This window comes from Chiroxiphia lanceolata, chromosome 2, assembly GCF_009829145.1.
Source record: "Chiroxiphia lanceolata isolate bChiLan1 chromosome 2, bChiLan1.pri, whole genome shotgun sequence".
Classification (NCBI taxonomy): domain Eukaryota; kingdom Metazoa; phylum Chordata; class Aves; order Passeriformes; family Pipridae; genus Chiroxiphia; species Chiroxiphia lanceolata.
Window position 1 is genome coordinate 26316633 of NC_045638.1, and position 19848 is coordinate 26336480.

The window sequence follows — 19848 nt, forward strand, 5'->3', positions numbered from 1 at the left end:
GAGGTGTAAAATAGAGACATAAGGCAAGACTAACATTAATGCAAATCCAAAGCAAAGAGAACACAAAGTTCACAAAGCAGCAAGGACAGAATATTATTCACAATACCCATAGATTCCAGCACTTTCCTTTCTTCTGTTTATTTGCTGCTCATTTGTATCTTTTTTCTCTGTGATTGTGAATGGCTGCCACTAATGAGGTTTGTCACTATTCCAACAACAAATCTCTCTGAAGGTACTTGTGTGTGGTGCTTGAATGAGAGAGCAGGTGAGTGAACAAGGAAGTAAATGGAAAATCACATTAGTAACCATAGCAGCCAACAGCATTTCATCCCAGGAGAACCTTCTGGTGGAGGCTGGGCTTCCTCTTAGTGAGTTTCACAGTGATGGGGCAAGTCTTCCAAACAGTTCAGGTGACTGTTCTATCTCAGTAGTAAGACCTTCCTGATGAACAGGACTACTCTGCAGCAGCCAGGGACTGGATCTCTTGCATCAGGTAAAGCAGATGAACAAATCTTGGTTGTAATTGCAGTTAACTGCCTGACCTGGCAGAAGATTGCAGCCAAATTGTTTTAACTGACGTGCATTTGTTTGATTGTGTTGGATATTTAGAAGCCAAATTCTGTTCTTTTAGAGGATTTTGTTAAGAAACTATATAACAAAGGTCACCTTTGGTAGCAAGGATGTGGGAATTACATTTCGTCATAATGACAGTGCATTTAGCTTTTGAGTATAACAGAAGTTATGCATTATTGCCAGAGGTTAGAAACAAAGAGGTCAGAGTCAAAAATGTCTCATTTTCACAAGAGTGATCTTCGGTCTCCAGTGCTCAATCCTGTGTCCTTTGGGCCACTCTACTTCTACTAAAACCATCAGCAGAGCAGTTTAATGCTGGCCATTTTACTTGCTTCATCTTCACCTTCAGTTTGCTATCTGTCCTGGGCAGGTAAGTTCTCAGAGTACCCCAGTAACTGTTAATTATGTTCTTCTTCAAATTAAGTACATCTGTCACAAACACCAGGCCGTGAAATGTTTTTAACATAAAGCAAAGACTTAAAAATTATTGTTGGTATCTCTTTTCACAAACAATATTCAGAAGGATCTGAGAAAATACTATTTCAGTAGATCAAAGCACAAACATCTGTTCCACTGAGGGAATAATTAGCTTTTCAGAAATATAATAGAGGGAGAGACACAAATTAAGAAGTGATATATTTGTAGAGGAAAAGCCAGGAACACTGCAGGATAAGCAATTGCACTCAAAGCACACACCAATTTCTCAAGCAGATGAGCTGCATACAATTAATGGCTTTTCAATCTCTGCCATTTCCCATCCCTCACACTATTCTCACCTATGCCCAAGTCAACTCTTACCACCTACATACAGTTTTTTCAAGAAGTATTTAGTCACTTTAGCCAGAACTACTAGAGGTACATAGTCACTAACATAATAGGAAGCAGGAACATAAACAGATGTTAAACATCCTAAAATCCAGAACAAAAATCCTCTGATGTCTACCATGTTATCTATGTGTACTATATCACCATTGTGCCTGTGCTAACTGTGGAACTTTATTGGGGCCCAGCTTTAAATCCTGCCTTCCCACTTTCCAAAGTCAAGGTAGACTAAACTGCAGGGTATCTATCACTGCCTCAAGAAGAGACTCCAGCATGAAGTGAACTGCTGCCCTTGGATCAGTCTCTCAACATCACTGCAATTATGAAACAGGGTAACTCAGTAAGAATTGCAAAGTAACAGAAAATACATCTGTACGTAAGAAGAGTAAATCTTTTGTACACTAACATATTCACCTTCATTTCTAATGCTATTTAAACAATGAGGGGGATCTTTCAAGCAGAACTGTACTGACACAGTAAGTAAATCAGAAGCAGTGTGAGATTCTGTGGTAAGTAGTAAGATCTAGAGCATTTGGTGATTCAGCTGGGCAGGTAGGAGGAGGCTGAGAGGCCAGTAATGGATCACAAGGAATCATTCAGTAAGAACAGGAAGGAGAAATGGAGAGCAATAGAACAGGAAATCTAATCTGCAGTCAGAGACGAAGAAAGAAATTTAGAAAAGACAGCTAGGTCACACAAGATAGAGACAGCATACGGGTAATTTTAGGAGTTTATTTTTAAAATGAGAAAGGAGTGAAATAAATGTGATGGTATATTCAAAGACAATTAGTTTAATAAATTGCTTAAAAGTGAAACATTGCATAATAGGCAGAACAGATCCACGACCAGTACGATCAAGGCTCCTCTTCTGGCTCGACTGCTAAGTCACAACGTGACCTTTAGCAGGTCGCTTAAGGACAGATCCAATAAAGGACGCAGGCACCTTAAGCCTGACTTAGGCAGATTTGAGGTACCTAAGTCTAGAAGTATGACCTAAACACCCTACTCAGTTGCACACTACCCCCGGAGAAGCTTTTAACTCCAAAAAGTCAGATATATCTGCTGTTCAGTCCTCCCTGCACAAACATGGCTCAGTTGGCAAGGGTGTGCTGTGTTAACTTTCGGTGTCCTACTGGTGGGTGCTCTCTTCTGGGCTGCACATTTAGGTGTCATTTTTGGGGAAGTGTGGGCACAAGAGACAGCTAACGCAGGCTGGCATTTCACCTCAGTATGTGCCCAGAATCCAGCTGTGCTCCTTTTCTCTCTTTTTCTTGGCAGCATAGGGAAGGGTAGAAAAATGGCTCAGCTTTGCTTGAGCAGTAGCCGGGAAATGGCTGTATCCAAGCGTGTGTGTGTCACCTGCCCTTGACTGAAAGAGACAGTAAGAACAGGAGCCTTGGTCCCCTTTTCACCTAAGGGAATACAGCCAACCTTTGCAGAACCTAAAGCCACAAGTGGGTCCAGGCTCTGGATGCAAGGAAAATGTTTCTTGCAGGCCCATTTTGGTTACTAAAGCTGAGGAGACAACAAGGAACTTAGAAATATCCCCATGATGATCACGCTCAGCACTGAGCTCTTGATAACTGTTCCCAGCTCATCAGGCGAACTTCCTTCTCTTCAGAGATGCTCCAAGAAGTGCACCAAGTAGGGTGTGCATCGCACACAAGACACTTCATGAAGTGGAAAAATATATTGAGGCATTTGGATGAAAGAAACTACCAAAAGTATTAAAAGAAAGAAAACTTCAAAAAAAACATTCTGCATATTTTGAAAATCCACTTTCATTCCAGATCCTGTTAAGAAGTAATGTCATTGAAAACACTGGATTGATTAAATGGCACAGCTTAAATAAAAGTGGAATAACTTTTAAAAATATTACAAAATATGAATATTACACAGATTCTTTGAAAATGGAATGGCTAGACAGAGAAGTATCCTAAAAACCAATCCAAAGAATTTCCTGTTTCAGCTTTGCGAACTGAATATTTTGAATATTATGCTCATGAATTAAGTTCTTCTGTGGTTTTTTTGGTAATAAACTAGTTTCCTGAAGACTAATGATACGCACACATAATATTACTGTAATATGTAATTGTTCATGTAAATAAACAGATAACAGTTCTGTGTTAACTCATGCAGAATTGCTACTTTTGAGAAAAATCCCTGTTGTTTCATAGGTCTAATTATTTTCCTGTTTCAGCTTCAGTGATGATTTCTTGAAAGTGAAATGCAAGTACAGAAACCTATGTTACAAACCATTTGGTCTGTAAACAGGAGCATGAAAAGGGGAGTTGCTACAAAATGCATACAAATTATTAGTCATAACCAAGATGAAGAAAATTGGGGTTTAGACCAACATCACTTTAGACTTTGAATAGCAGCGTTACCTTGACCACAGTGCACTTAGTGTGCATTAAATTATATGTTTTGCAATCTAACCAGCAATAAATGCCAAATGTACATAATGCATCTATATTAAAGGTGACCTGTAAAGAAGCAATTATATGTCCTTTCTCGTAGTATTTACGTAATGATCTCAAAAAGTGTAATTTCTATTTTTTCCACATGTTAGTTGTATTAGAAATTCAGGTACTCTTTGGGTTAGCAGCTTTTATGGTGTCCAGAGAACTTTTTAATTGAGACAACACAAAAACTAAAGAAGCAAAAATTGCCTAGTTCTGGCCATAAGCTAGGCAATAAAGGACAGCTTATGTGGTTGCTGCTAAAGAAGAGAATGGATTTTCATAAGCATAAAATGCTCGTCAAAACTAATAATTTCAGTAAATGATTGAATTTTACAAAATTGATAAGTTCCAAATTATTTTTGAGAAAGTATTTGGTGTAGAGGCTTAATTTTACATTAAGTTGTATAGAGTAATACAGAAGTCATCTGAGACTGCTTATAAGAATCTTGCAAACTTGAGCTAGTCTTCGGTATGAATGGCATGAAAACCCAACAGTTGAGTAAAATAAAGGCCTTTAGAGGTGTTCTTTCAAGTATTTAAAGAAAAAATAGAATACTGATATGCTCCTACTTCTGAGTTCTGCTTATACCTTCACCTAACACCAAGTCATTTCTATCGTTTGTGGCCTTATCAGGACAGTAATATTTGGGCTTTAGTCACTGCACAGAACTTTCTTTATCCGTTCCTGCCGCGTTTTACACGCGGGAAGGTCCCACCTGTCCGGCCGGGCTCCCGCCGCGCTGCGCCCCAGCGCTGCCGCTGCTCGGCCGCCGGGACGGGCGGAGCGGGGTTTGCCTTCAGCACAATTCGGACCCGCCGCGCGGCACCGGCAGCACTTATCGAAATCTTTTTCACGGTCCAACGAGAGGCAGGCCAGGCTCCGGCGGAGCAGCACGGCGGAGCCAGCGCCACCGCCACCCCGGGCACACCCGGGCACGCACCTCCCGCCCTGGCGGGGCAGCGGCGCCGTCCCGCCGCCCGCACCTCCGCCCCGGAAGGGCGCGGCGGCTGCTCCCTCCTGTTCTGCGCCTCACCTTCCCCCTTCCCCTCGCTCCGGGCAGGGCGGGAGCGCGGGGGCAGGGAAAGGCGGGGCGGAGGGAGTATGCAGTATCACTTCCTATCTCCCCCAGTGCTCCCAGTTCCCTCCCAGTGCTCCAAGTACGATTCTCTGGCTCACTCCAGTGCTCCCAGTATCATCCACTGTCTCCCCCTCATTGCTCCCAGTTCCCTTCCAGTGTCACTCCCTGGCTCGCCCCAGTGCTCTCAGTTCCCTCCAGGTGCTCCCGGTATGACCCCCTGGCTCCCCACGGTCCCGCCCCCATCTCCCCCCCATGCTCCCATGCCATCTCAGTATTCCCAGGCTCACTATCTGGCTCCCACTCCGTGCTCTCATTCCATCCAAGCTCTTCCAGTATTGCTTCCTGTCTCCTACCAGCGTTCCCACTTCTCCCCTACCGAACCCAGTGTCACTCCCTGGCTTTCCCCCCCACCGTGCTCCCAGTTCCCTCCCAGTGCACCCAACATCACTCTCTGGCTTGTCCCTACGCTTTCCGTTCCCTCCCAGTATCACTCCATGTCTCCCTTCAGCTCTCCCAAACCCGCTCGCGCGCGACCCCCGCGCGCAGCCGTTACCGGTCGCCCCTCGCGCGCGGGACAGGAGGGGGAGGGGGACAGGGTGCGGGCACGGGCGCGAGCGCCGGCGCGCGCATGCCCGCGCGCCCGCCCCGCGTGACGTGCGCGCGGCCGAGAGCGCCCGGCAAGATCGGAGCAGCGCGAGCCGGGCCGGTACCGGGCGGGCGCGCGCGCGAGGAGGTGCGGGGGGAGCGGCGGGGGCGGCCTCGGCCCCGCCCGCCGGATAAAGCCCCGGAGCGGGCGGGGGGTGGGAGAGCTGATCCGGGCAGCGGCTGGCGGCGGCTTCTCTCCGCCTCCTCTCCGCGAAAGTGTAGTGGCGGCGGCAGCGGCAGCGGCAGCGGCAGCAGCGGCAACAGCAGCAGCGGGGGGTATGCGGGGCCCCGGGGCGCCGCGCCGCAGTGGCGGCGGCGAACACATGGCATAGCCGGGACTGGCGGCGAGCGCCGGGCCGGCGTCACAGCGGGTCCGGCGGGGCGAGCGCGGCTCCCTGCATGTGGGAAGGGAGGAGGCGAGCCAGGGAGCCCGGCGGCACCGGCGAGCACCCGGCGGCGCGGTCCTGAGCCGCCCGCCCGCCATGGATTGCAGCCTCCTGCGGACCCTCGTGAGCCGATACGTGAGTACCGCCCGTGCCCCTCGCACCCCAGCGGGGCGGGGAGCGCCCGCCGTGGCCCCGCGCTCTCGGGAAGGGCTCGGTCGGGAGCTGGGCGGTCCCGTGACCGGCTCGGCAGCCGGGGGAGCCCCGGGGGCTGCCACACGTGATGCCCGGTGTCAGCGGGGGATGCAGCGGCGGGTGTCGATGCGCTCCCTGCAGCCCGCCCGCCCCACGGGACTGTCCTTCGCTGAACCAGAGCGGCTTGACCTGAGTTCAGAGCACTGTAGTTTACAGTGTGCTGCGATACGTAGTTATTAGGGCAGAGAAAATGTCCAGTGGTTGTGGGGGGTTTTTTGTTTGGTTGGTTTTGTTTAGTTTTTTTTTTCCCTTTTCTTCTTGTTACATTGTCTCAGTCAAGCGGCGCTTTTGTGGAATTGTCCAATTTAAATACACTGGCGAATGGTCGGAATAGTCCCAAGTTTTTGTATCTGTGCGTAGTAATATTCAAACACGCCAGACTTGAGAGTACAGCGGTGAGAGAGAGGTCCTCGCGTGTAAAAGCCCACCCGTACCCCCTGAAAGAACAACTCGGTAGCGCGTTAGGGTGCATCCAAGTGTACGCTGAAGTGCGTCAGTTGGATGCGAGTCTGGTTCCACTGAACCCCAAACAAATGCTCAGGATAATGATTTAAGTAGATTGGTAGAATGCCTGTAAGTGTGGGGCTGTGCAATAAAAGGGATGGGGACAACCAATACCAGGAAACTGCAAATTTCTGCTTTTGGGTGTAGAAGAAATTTTTAAAAGGCAGGGAGAGAGAATTTGGGTTTTCAAATATATATGACTTTTTGCCCTATGCAAAAATTCCTGTAATTAAGGAAACTTTGGTGCTCTGACCAAACAAAAATAAATACACTTAGATTGGTGTGTGTCAAGAGCTGTCTCCACGTAGTACAGGCTGAAGTCTGTCTTTTTGAAGCATAAATGAAGAAAAACAGCAGAGGTGAAAAATGGTTGGATTTTTTTCTCCTGTTTGCAATAGGAGAATGGAGAGGTGAATACTGAAAGCAACTGTGCGTATGGATCCTTAGAAAGCGGCCCTGAGGGAGAATACTCAAACTAATATTCGTATTAATAATGAGGTATAAGAGAAGCAATAGTCTCTATGGATATATAAAGCTCAGGTGAGCTGTGCTGAGGTCTGAAGCAGGTGGGATCACTTGGGGTATAGAGATCTGTCAGTGCTGATCTAACTTTGGATTTAGTTTAAGATTTCTTTTTTTATATGTGCTCACATCTGGAACCTGTACAAAAGGTGCATTCATTGTGCACAGAGCAAGCATACTGTTAAATGTCGTCTGCGCAACATTGTTACTAACCTCTTTCTAACTAGGCTTAAGCATCAGATATAAAGGAAACAGAGTAGCTAAACTAGGTGTAAATGAGAAGACAGTATGTTGAAAATAACGCACTTGAGCTTTTAAGTTGTGGACTGTCACCACTCTCCTGCACTGCTGACGAGGCTAATTCAGCATTCTAAAAGATAAATGAAACATTATTAAATCCCATGTGAGGAAGGGTTCTTATTTCCTGGGTTACACTACTTTCTGTATTGTATATATGCCAATAGGCTATGGCTAGGTAATGGCCCAGCTGTTCCAGGCTACCTTGTATATTTTCACCTGTTGCTTCTTGTTCTTCTGCATGCCTCCAGTGCCTTAATTTAGAATTCTTTCTTCCAAGGAAAGGTAATTTTGAAAAAAGCTGCTGTAAGTAAATTTTTGCTCGTCATTTCATTAAGACCATTAATATCTGGCAAGCTGATGCCAGATATTGCACGTTTTCTTTTTATATCTCCACGGTTCAACACTTTTGTACATCTACAGCAGTGAAAATGAAACGTAGTAGTTTGAGTGCTGGGCCTGAAACTGGCTGCAGTGCATGAGTAGCAGATGTACACGTCAGCAGGATCACTCCGTAATTTTTCACCAAAGCTCTGTGCACACCAGCCAAACCACACAGATGTGCTTGCCACTTTCCAAACTGCTTTTTAATTAGGCAGTGACTCTTCTGTGGGGAGAGTTGGAGTGGATAGTTACATCTTGTGTTTCTTTCAAAGTAAGCTCAAACTTTGGTTTAGTTAAAATCTGTAAGGAAACTTTTCAATGATCAAGGACCTAGAGGTACAAATCTGTGTCCTGCAAGTTGTGTCCTGGTCATGATCAGCTGCAGGTCCTCCCTAGAGCAGGCTGGTCTCAGGAGTATCCTGAGAACCTTGGCTGATGCAAACTGGAGATGTTGTTCGGGTAGCCGGGAGCTCTCATGGTACGATCTTGGGATAACAAACAGTTGCTATGTGATGTACTAATGGAGACTTCTATTAGAATGGTTTCTGACATTTCTAATGTCACTTCTTGTGTGTCATTTCTTTTCTTTCCTGGTGCTGGACATAAAGACATAAGTTAAATACAAGGGTTCTTGTTATTGTGAAGATCCTCCCCATTCCCCTTTCCCTTACTGTGCAGTTGCTGTCCTGAAGCAGTGCAAAATCGTACATGTTTCCAAGGCCCTGTGGAAGAATAGCAATGACTGGGTGCTGCAAGTTTCCTGGTTAGCATTTTCAAATATGTCTGTTGTGTTACCTGCATTGAGTATCATGTTTATGTCTTCCAGGCATTGAACACTTTAGCCATGTGGGCTGAATAAAATAGATGTTCATCATGCTTGTCATACAGGAGTTCATATCTCTTCACCAAGAGATGGTGTAGTCTCTTAGACAGACAGAGGGAATTATGTCTTTATCTTACTAAATTTTTAAATTTACATCCTTGTTCTGCCTCTTTAAATCCTCCAGACTTTGCGGTTTTTCACTTCAGCTCTTGCTTCCTGTTACCATTACTGCAGCCATACACAATTTACAGGACTGATGGGGAAGAATCACTTTCTCTAGAAAAGGTACTTGCTTCACTGCAGTACAGCTGATATGAAGTTCCTTATAGTTTTCTAAATCCTTTGTGATTCCTCTAACTGATATACAGCAATGTAACTTTTCTTAATTGTGTCTAATGAGGTTATTCTGTATATTTTGCTGCTTTAAAATGTGTGTGAGCTATAGTAAAGGCATCTTTAAGTCACAAAACAGAAACATCTTTATATATAGCTTTTCCACTTTGTGGAACCATAGGAACTAAATAAGCTTTCTACAGTAAGATAAATAGGATAAATTTTTACAACTGTATTGTTTAATTTACTTTCCCAAATAATGGAAGTAATGGTTTTATGGGGGTAGTGTGAAAATTGTCTTGGGGGGGGCTACACTTTTTGTCACATACTCTATAAAAATATTACCTCTTTTTCTGAATGTTGCTTTTGCATCAGACAATATGTTCCTCTGTCTTCTCCTTGGATTGTTTGTGTATTCCCTAGAGGATGTGGGATACCCCAAGGATGGCAGCCTCACAGCCAGAGAATACAGAATTAGCATGTGCTATCCTGTAAATGTCATGGAGAACCTGCTATGTGCTCAGTAGTACACTATTTAGGGTAAAAACAAGCAGACAATGGCAATTGAAACTGTCTCCATACAAGATTAGCTTTTGTTTTATAGTTAGATTATTTGGGACACTGTGTGGATATCATTAAGTGATGTGTTCTGCCTGTATAACTGCAGCTGCATTAGTTTTCTCTGGTGACTTATTTCTTGCTGATCTTAGGACTGCTGAAGTCCCTCCTCTTCACAATCAAAGGATGGCTAATAATATTTAAAACAAGTCTTGGTGACTTCTTATCTTTCATAAAATGAACACTTTTCTTAATAAAACCTGTGCACGTGTCTTTTGTGTATTCATGGTAGCTGTTTATGGCTGAATGTGGATTTGAATATCTCTGGGCAATCTGGGAAGATGCTACTCTTTAGCATATGTGTGTTTGGACACTAAATGATTGCTAAATGTCTTGCAGCCTATGGTGGCAGTCTGTTCTGTATTTGTAAGACAGCTGGCCCTCATCACTAAAAATTCCTGTCCACGTATGACTTTGGGCTGTATAGTAAATGCTACTGGGTCAAAGGTCTGTATTACTGAACAGTTTTGCCAGTATTATGTAGTATATTTAGATATCTTGGTACTTTACTGCTTCTCCTCTTTCAGATTCTGCTGTTACTTCAGGATATTAAGTATTTGTTGCCTGTGTAAATATGTCCAAATGCGCATAGTAGGAGGTAAGATTTATTTCCAGAAGGAACAGGGATTTACTACAACTCTGGACCCTGGGAAGCTGCTGGCCTATTAATTGTGCTTAATTTCAGGTATTTCTGAAAAAATCTTTTTTTTGGGAGATTGGAATAAATGAGCTTACAAACTGATGCTCTATTTTTCCCTATTGTAGAAGTGGGTCAACTTTAATCAGTCTGAGAAGATTGACTAGTCTAACCAGGAAGTTATGTTAGGGGTTTCTAGCCCCTAAAACTAAGTTTCATGGCAGCTTGTGGCTTTTGGTCATGGTTTAGATGATTTTTCCTAAGTATTTTGCTTGTTTTTGTAGTCTTAGTAGACATAAATCAATATTGAGCTTCAGTTTATTCATATATCTAGCTTTGATACAGCAAAGGTTAATAACTACTTTGACTTGAAATTTGGCAAAATTATAAGTGTTGGTGCTCAGTATTTGTCTTAAAGGACAATCCATGTTTCAGATAAGTTCAGTTAATACATTTGAGGTATTAACTGTGGTCAGTTCTTGCTTTTGCTTGTATTTAGTCAGCTCTCTCTGCACCCTGGCAGATGAGTGTTACCTAGACAGCAGTAGTTTGTTTCTTATTCAGGGTGCCTGCTAACATAAGCACAGTTTTCTTCCTAGCTATCCCTTAAAATAAGTCAAAAGGTTTGTGTTGGGTTTGGTGTTTAATTCCAGGGATATGACTTGACAAAATCTTAAGCTGTTTTAAATGTCATAAGTGTGTTTGTACACAGATTCTTCATGTACTAACTGTCCTAATGGTATGAAAGATGTTCCCTGTAGGAGCCATGTGTGTATTCATGGGTCAGGAATTAGTAACTTGTAGCTCTTAAGTGTCTGTCCCAGGTATGCAATGCATTTTTGTTATCTCTTGAACAAGTCTGTGTGTCACAATGTTTTCTTGAAACCTGAGATGCTTCCCATCTCATAGCTTTGCTTCACTGCAGGGACCAGTTCTTCCTGCTGTGGAAGGCATGATGAGTGGGTTAAACATCATGAGTAAGTTCTGAATTCCTGTTTCCCCAAGCACCATTGCTTTGTTATTCTCCTAGTTGCCTTTTTCTTTTATTTTTTTGGGAGAGTGGGTGTCTGTATGGAGTGCTGCCTGCATACTTTCCAGGAATTTATTTAAAAAAAGCAAAGTTTGAAAGTTATAATTACTTGTAAGTTAATTCAGTTGAACGTTCACTGTGACTGACAGGATTTGGCACTTCTGCAAATCTAACTAGCACTTCATACTGGTAGTGACTCCTATGTTCATTCTGGTTTGTAATGTACTCTTTAAGGTATTTCAGTATTATCTGAGGCTCAAAAAACCCCACAGACAATCTCCCTTCCCACATCAATTATTTACTGCTGAAGGGCAATAAACATGAAGAATTGCATGGGCTTTGTTTTTTCCCTTTCCCCTACCCCATCAATTAACTAATTTATACAAAAAAACCATAATTTCCTTTTTCTTTTGAGAATAAACAAATGAAAATAGAACATTGCATATGTAAAACATTTCACTTACAGGAAGTCAGTGTACAAGCTGGTTGCTATTGACTACAAAATATTGCTCATCTGCACTCATCAGATGCTCTCTGACAGTAGAAAACATTGCTTTTGGAGCATCTAAACTGTAGAAATAAAATCAAGAAAATAAATCAAGAACTTTTAATCTTGCCTTTGTTTAGCATCAAAATACTTGTCTCTTCAGAGGTGAGAACTGCACAGTTGCTTTTGTCAATTGATAACATGTTGATTGATTAAAAAGAGTTTAATGTTGTTCTGCTTTGCCTTTTCTCAAGCACCACGGAGTATCAATTCTGCAAGCAGGAAGCCTTTTCAAAATTATTTTTGGGAATGAAAGAGGACAAAGTACGACATAGCACATTTATAGCTTCACATCTCTGATAACCATTTCTTGTTGATTCTTTTCTCCTGTCATACAGTAGTAGTTGAAACAAGAAAAGTGTCAAGATGGAATGGGATTTTCTAGTGAGTCTGCTTTCTAAACTCCAAACACTTAGAAAATAGTAACTGGGCTGCCAAGTAAAGCGTTCCACAAATACCATAGCTGGCTGCTCTTTGTGGTGTTGATAAAAACTGTCCCATGGAACTAGGTTTAAGTGTGACTAGAAAACCATTGTGGTTTCTGAGGAGCTCCCGCGTGATTGACAGTGAGCTGCTTGCTGCGTGTCATGTGCAGGTGTGTCAGGGAGCAGAAACCAAGAGAAAACTGTGTCACAGAAGACTGAGCAGATGTTTTAGCACCTGTTATGCAACTGGATTCAACTTTACTGTGGTGGGTTTTTTTTGTTTGGTTGGTTGGTTTTGTTTTTTTTTTTTTTAAGCAAAATAACCTGCTTCTCCTCATGTAAGTCTTTTAGGCTGATTGTATTTTTTCCAGAATAATACTGCTTATTCTAGTGGCTTACCATTACATAGGATAATGTAATATTTCTATTTGTATAATTGTTGAGGGATATTTCAGTTAAAGTTCATCCTGAGCTATGAAGCAGAATGACACTGGAATGCTATTATCTTCTCTGCTGTAATTGCCATGGCAACAGTTGCAGGTAGACAAGGCAAGTTGAGGATTCTTTTTCTATATCATATGTACGCCAGCTATTTTTCTTCCTTCTCAGTAATGACACTGAGAAGCCTGTGGCACAAACACAGAGTCATCATGAAAAGTGTTTTGTTTTGTTTGTTTGTTTTTTTTTTCAATTTAACTTTGATTTTAATTTTCTAAGTACTGAGTATTTGTGGTACTGTATTAAAAATGCACTCTTTTTAGGAAGAAACTGGAAGCCTAGCCTGGATCATTCTAGGAGACTGAGATGAGCCAGTGGCTGGGGAGTTTGTTTGGAACATCACAGAAGACCACAGGCTGATAAATCACCTAAATATCTTTGTAGATCTGGATGTTAATTTCTTTGTGCATCTATCTTTTCTTAGGCAAGGGATGAGAGTATTGCCCATCTTTTCCATAGAGAGAAGTTGTAAGGGTACTTAAATGCTTCCAGGTAACAAAATTAGCATGTTCCAGGAAGACAACTGAGTGTGAACATAAGCCTGTAATGACTTTGTCTTAGGGTTGGGGTTTTTTGTTACTTAAATGTTCCACACTGTTTCTCCTGCAAACTCTGATTTCCCTCTTGATTCCTCCATCTGCATGCATTCGCGTGCAGAGGAATGAACACGTGCTTCCTTAAATTGGGAGCTGTTCCTTTGGTAGTGTCAAGAATTATGCCAAGGTTTACCAGAGATCCAGATGTGTATTGGTATTAAAAAAAAAAAAAGGTCCTTCATATGAGCTCTTGTGTCTGATTACTGAAGTATACCGTGAAAGTGTGTTCTGGGGTGCTTCTTCCTTAGATCATTGTGGTCATTACTACAAGCATGAAAGCTTAAGAATTTGGAGATTTCATAGAGACATTTTTCCATTTATTTTGCTCTATAGTCTAATTTCCCTTTTGGAAATAGGAAAACGTATTTCCTTCATTAATTATTAAACTCATCTAGATACAGGGCAGAGTGAGGGGGAAATACTGTTTCTTTTTCCTAGTGACACTGACTAATCTCTTTGCTTCAGTCAAAAGAGGATTTCATCTAACCTATTTTGAATAGAGGATTAAGGACAATTAGGCTCTTCCTCTACTTCACCATTAAGATAGGATGTTGTGAAATCCTCTGAAAAGAACATCTGCTGATGTGCCATTAAAGTTTTGCAAAACTAATGTTAATAATCAAAATAGTTATATGCAGAAAAAGAAGCTTTGTGTATGAAGTATTTGCCTGGAGATAACTGTATGAATGAATTGGGGAGAGGGAAGGAATACTGATCTCTTTGCTCAGTAGTTTTTGTCTCTAATGCTTCTAAATTACGTTGTGGATTGGATATGTAGATGAACTGAAATGGATTTTGTGTGACCCAAATTACATTAGTAACTTGCGGTTCATGCTTAGCGTTATACATAGTCTTTCACTTCTTTTCAAAGTACTATTAATGAGTTGTTAGCACAAATTATAATAATGAAGTACAAACACTGTCCATAATCTGTGCTTGTATAACTATTTTATGTCACTTATATTCATTATAAATGGCATCTCTTGAGATGAATCTGAATCAGCAGTGACATTAGATAGCTAACATGAAACTGCTGTACTTGTCAGGAGGTCATTACAAAATAAAACTGAAAAATACCACTATTATTGGAAGATACATGATGTGCATAAGACAGTATAATGATTAATGGGAAGGAAAAATGTCTATGTGTATTTTGGAGAAGGTTTGACTATTGAATCCACCCCATAAATGATAGAACTGACTGCCTTCCTTGAAGAACGGGTAGTAGTACGCTGTGGAGCTTCAGAAAAGATAGTTGAATGACACTTGCCTCTGAGAAATTGCTCTTGTGGTCTTAATTTCAATACTAGCAGTTGTAAGTAGGCTACTGAAACTCATGGCTTCTTTAGCTTTGTTTCCTGCAGAACACTAGTCTAGAGAGCTCAATCTAATCTTATTTTTTGGATGATAATATGCCTGAAGAAGGGTTGTCCAGAAAAAGATGAAGTCTATTTATTTCGTCTTATTCTTGAGGCAACTTGGAGTCACATAAACTGTATTTTCTCAGACTGGCATTAACCACAGTTCCAGAACGAGTGGAATGTGTGGCTCTGGGATCCCAAAGCTGACTTCAAGGAGAGTTGCAGTCTTCTGTTAAAATGTATCTGGTCTTTGCCTTCTGCTTGGGTTTGAGGCTATGGTGAGTAACAAACAGCATACCAATCACTGCATGAGTTTTGGGTAGAGTATAACAAATGTGGAGGAAATATTGTTGGAGAATTTGACATCCTGCTTATTCAGTGATTTATTTATTTTTTTTTTTTTTTTAGAGGGAGAAGACATTATTTAAAATTTACCTGCATGAAAGTTCTTAAAAACCAGGCCACTCTTTAATTGTGCTATAAAATGTGCCTGTGTAGAAATACAGTCTTTCATTATGTGAAATACAATATATATGACAGAGGGTACTATAAATGTAGGCTTAAAACTGTGTATTATTTTAGCTATGACTTGGTCAATAAACTGATGCTGAAGTATAATGTAATTAAGTTCAGGCTAGACATTTGGCTTTGGTCAAAAAGGGTCCTTACACTATAAGCAGATTTTCATAGATTAATGTTAGTCCTTTAGTTTAATACTCAGCACTTTCTCTGTAAACACGGAATGTACTGAAATGTTGTTATTCATTGCTGTATTGTGTGTTACAGAATGGCTGTAACTCCTTTCTAGTAAATTATGTGTAGTTCCTTTTTCTTTGATTTTTCAGTGGAATTACATTAACAATAAGTGTGATGTTAAGAGCTACTCTCATCTTTCACATTCTAGTCTCCTAACAGTATGATTTTTGGAAAATTTAACTCTAATAAGAACCTTCTGTTCATTTAGGCTAAAAAAAAAAATAAAGATCTCTCAGGTAACATCAAGTATTATAAACATTGTCAAGTTAATTTAATGTTTAAAATCTAATATATAGGTTTTATAATGTCTTCTGCTGTCTGATTTTTAAAAATGTTTAGTATTTTTATCCTTTTGTACCAGGTTTTCAATTCCTGACTACCATCCCATTTCTTCTTGACTTGAAGCTCTTTGTATATCCTCTCTATAACAGTATGTAGCCAGTTAAATATATGTTGCTGGTTGTTAACATCATAGGAGGGAGGATGGAGGCAGGTGGGTTAAAGCTAAGCTAAGAATTTTGTTTAATGACTACTGTTGAGCACAACTACAAAATTCTTTTACCTTCTAAGATGGAAACCCACCTTCCCCCCAAAAAAACTAACCCACAAGATTATTGTAACTTCACCTGAAAATATTGTAGTTTTGTTAATCTCTTAAACAGTGTTAACTGACTGCTTGCTCTTTACAGTTATCAAGTGACCAGATGGCCTAATCTGGTAGGAGGTGCCTGTGTATTGGCACTAGGAGGGAAGAAGTGAAGGGAAAAGGGAAAAAAGCTCTTTCCTCAGTCCAGAACTGCATGATTGCTTTGAGATGATTCGTGGATATGTTGACTTCTTGATTCTGTAAGCTTTTGTCTGACATAAGGAGGTTGTTTCCATACTTGGTGGCTGTAATGACACAGAAGCAATAGGAAAGCTTCACATACTTTCGTGAAGCAGTGCATAGTGCACATGAGCAGGTATAAAAACAGGTTTATAAAGGACAACTGAATGTGATTTTGCATCTCCTATCTCCTTCAGCCCAGGAAGTCTCAAATTTGAAAGGCTTGTCTTTTTTCTTAAAAGAAAGTTCTTAAGCTTTCTGACTTCCTTCCTAAGAAGTGAAGAGTTTGAGTGTTTTTACCCTGTTAATGGTATTTGCTGTAACTTGTTCAAAGAGCTTTTATGTCAGCATATATATAAAGTAAGGTTTTTGAAAAATACACTAAAAAAATGACTTGAGCCTAGATTTCTGCTGGGCATGTAGAATTAAAATATCAGTATTCCTTTACTATTTTCTTGCAAATTATAAGGTATTTTAAACTGAAAATAATAATGCTTTTACATGTGCATTTGCTTTCTGGCATGTTAAAAATGGTGACAAAACCCAAACAAAGTTTGCTTGAGTTGTGGTTATAGTTGAGTCATCGAGTGAGACTGCTGCAAATACTTGCAGACAGTAAGCTAGTAAGACAGTAGTATTGGCTTTTCTTGCTTTCTCCTGCTGCCTGCAGTCAGACCAATTAATTCTTCTTGTAATGACTACTTCTTGCTGCAGAATAGCAGCTGCTTGGTTATGTGGCTTTTAGCTGATCTTTGAGAGTATTTTGATAAAGGGGAAAAGTGTTATGGCACTGTCAAATTCTTATCTAAGTCTTGAAGATGTGAAGGGGAAAAGGAGAAATGTGGTCTTTACAGCCCTGTGGACTCGAGCATAGGGAGCTTCCCACCTGGCACTGGGCAGTTAAATCAGCATAGGAGTGGAAAAACATCTTTGTGGTTCTGCTGCTGACTGGAGGCAGCTGCATCTTGTGCTTCCTTAAACTGATGAAAGGTGTGATCTGGACTTCTCGTTGTTTTCTTGTAGTATGTAGAGAAGACCAAAGCAGAAGTGTTAAGCGGGCTGATGCAGTGGCATGTAGCTCCTGTAGTCTTGTAAGAGCTGTTAGAAGGGACTCTGGCTGTACAGAGGTTTGTGCTTTCTTTTGTCTTCTGTTTGGGATGTGCTGTTGGACTATTGATAGAGACATGTTTCACTGTGCTGTCTGAGTGACAAAACAATTGGGTAGTGGCTTTATGTGGGTACCTTCCTAGAGAGGCAGCTGTTGCTCTGCGTTTGAAGCTGAAATGGATAATGCAGTGGCAAGTTTCATTGTGAGGGAGAAGAATGCTGCCAAGTGCCAGAGTTCTAGACTGTGCTTCTGACTGGGATGAAGTGACATCCAGAGTGATAACTGATAGGTCAGGGACTGACTTGACAAGTTGGTGACATCCACGGAACACTGTCTTGTTTTGTGAGTAGTATCTGGCATCAGAAAAGTAGTTGGGAGAGGGATGGGAGTTAACACTATGTGTAAATGTCGAGAAGCTTTACGATTTATGAAATGAAGGGTAGTATTTGGGGGACAATATACTGGAAGGAATGTTACTTAAAAATAAACCAACCAGGAAATAACTCCAGCTTTTCCTCCCTGAACTAACTCTGATGTGCATGCTCTTGTAGTACTTGTCATATGGCTTGACCTTCCTTTTAGTTGCAATCAAAGCATAATGATGGCGGGGGGGGGGAGGAATGGAACAACCATTATATGCTTAAGATTTCCTCCTGTGTTTTTTATAACATGTTTTATTGAAATAAGGATGGTAGCCAGCACAGGAATACCTTAAGATTGTGAAAGTCTGTAGCACCTTTAACCCTTTCACAGGCAACTGTGGGAGATTGGTATTTTTGGTTTAGCATGAAGGCCAGTGTCAAATGCTTAAAAATCAAGGTTTTCATTGCATGAAGACAAGGTGTACATGATCTGATTCACTAGTGATATTTGGAATGAGTTAATTCTGAAAATAATTATTTAAACTCAGTATTTCTAAAGCAAAAAAAATATTTGTTAATATCAGATTGGTCTAAAAAAGCTTCATGCTTTTTAACACTGTTTCCATGAAAACTAACTAGATGATCTGGAGAGATGCCTTCTAACCTTCATTGTTCTGATTCTAAAGTAAGAACCACTGACTTCTGCTTAATGTTAACTTAAAGGAGAAAATACTCTTGCCTCTTTTGCAGCCATCTTGGTTTTCATCTCTGGGGAGATGGTAGTAATAAGACATCCTAGTTTAAAACAGTCTCTGTGGATAAAGCTCTGTGGATATCACATCTTTAAGTGATAACCCATGGACTCCACGGATTGTTATTGTGAGCAGTAATTATACCACTTGGTGTGTTTGTTCATTCATGCTTTAGGATTGCCATAACAGAGGTTCACAACAACTTCCCTGTGTTCATCACTCAGTAAAAACTACTGTAGGTGTAACTGAGGCTTTAACCTGGTCAGGTCCACATCAATTAAAGTATGTCTCCTGGTTCATATTCCAGTTAAAGAAAAATTATTGCAGTCAGCCTATACATGGTTATTGTCATCATTCCCTACTCGCTTTACCTGCTCATGTGGCTATTCCAAACATTTTTCCATCAAAAAATGTATTTTTCTCAAACTACTGAATAATTTGTTAAGCTGTTTGATTCATGTTCCTTCATTCAGATGTTCATAGTATCTAAGGAAGTCCTAGCCTGAAAGTGGATGGTAGTGAGTAGCTAGGTGGGGGAGGAGCTGTGGATGGGAATCTCTTTGGGATCCTGAAGAAGCTACATGCCTAGAACTTAATTTGGAAGCTGCTGTTGTGTCGGTGTGATCTGAGAGGCTGGAAGAGAAAAGCTACTAGACTTTAATTAGTAACAAATAGTGTGAAAATGCTTGTACCCTTGAGACTTAAGCTGGCCCATCTCAGCTTTCATGACAAGATTGTTGTGTCACCATGGAGCACTGACTGGGTGCAAGTGCTATGAGGAGTTGTTCTGGAGTTGCATTTAGGTGCTGAAACTACATGTGTGTTTAGTTTGGGGAATATGGGAATAGTAGAAAGAAGATAGCAAATAGCAACAACTCTAGACATCAGTATAAACAGAATTACTGTTAAATGCCATTACCATGAAAATAATACTGGATCGCAGTAACAGGCTTTAAGCTGTTCTTGAAAGACTTCTTACTGGGTTAAGAGCTGATGAGAGTTTTGAAAAGGGTTTGCAGGCCCTAAGTTGAATAAAAGGTGAAGATGATTTGACTGTGAGGAAGGAAAATACAAAAGGAAAACCTCCCTGATCTCAGTGTACTTATCTTAATATAGTTTGGGGTATATTAATGCAATGGGTTTCTATGTCTGTTTTAAAATGTCAAAGAGAGAAGGATGTGAAAGAATACTCAGTGGAAGAGAAGGAGTCCTTGACTGAAAGAGAAGCTTGAGTGTTTGATATCATG

General features: G+C 41.2%; 1 protein-coding gene and 1 long non-coding RNA gene across 5 annotated transcripts in view; one reads left to right on the forward strand and one right to left on the reverse strand.

The window, feature by feature from the left end:
• Positions 1-803: 803 nt before the first annotated feature.
• Positions 804-18558, reverse strand: LOC116783056. The gene is made up of 4 exons (XR_004355448.1): positions 18546-18558; positions 14703-14706; positions 9904-9915; positions 804-4439 (listed from the first exon to the last, which is right to left on the reverse strand). It is a non-coding gene; the product is annotated as an uncharacterized LOC116783056 (long non-coding RNA).
• Positions 5679-19848, forward strand: part of ATP11A (ATPase phospholipid transporting 11A) — a 112160-nt gene continuing 97990 nt past the window's right edge. For all 4 annotated transcript variants that reach the window (XM_032680292.1, XM_032680293.1, XM_032680294.1 and 1 more), the window contains exon 1: positions 5679-6105. In XM_032680292.1, the coding sequence (XP_032536183.1) occupies positions 6067-6105 (39 nt within the window). In that variant the 5' untranslated portion in view covers positions 5679-6066. The remainder of the gene's footprint in view (positions 6106-19848) is intronic.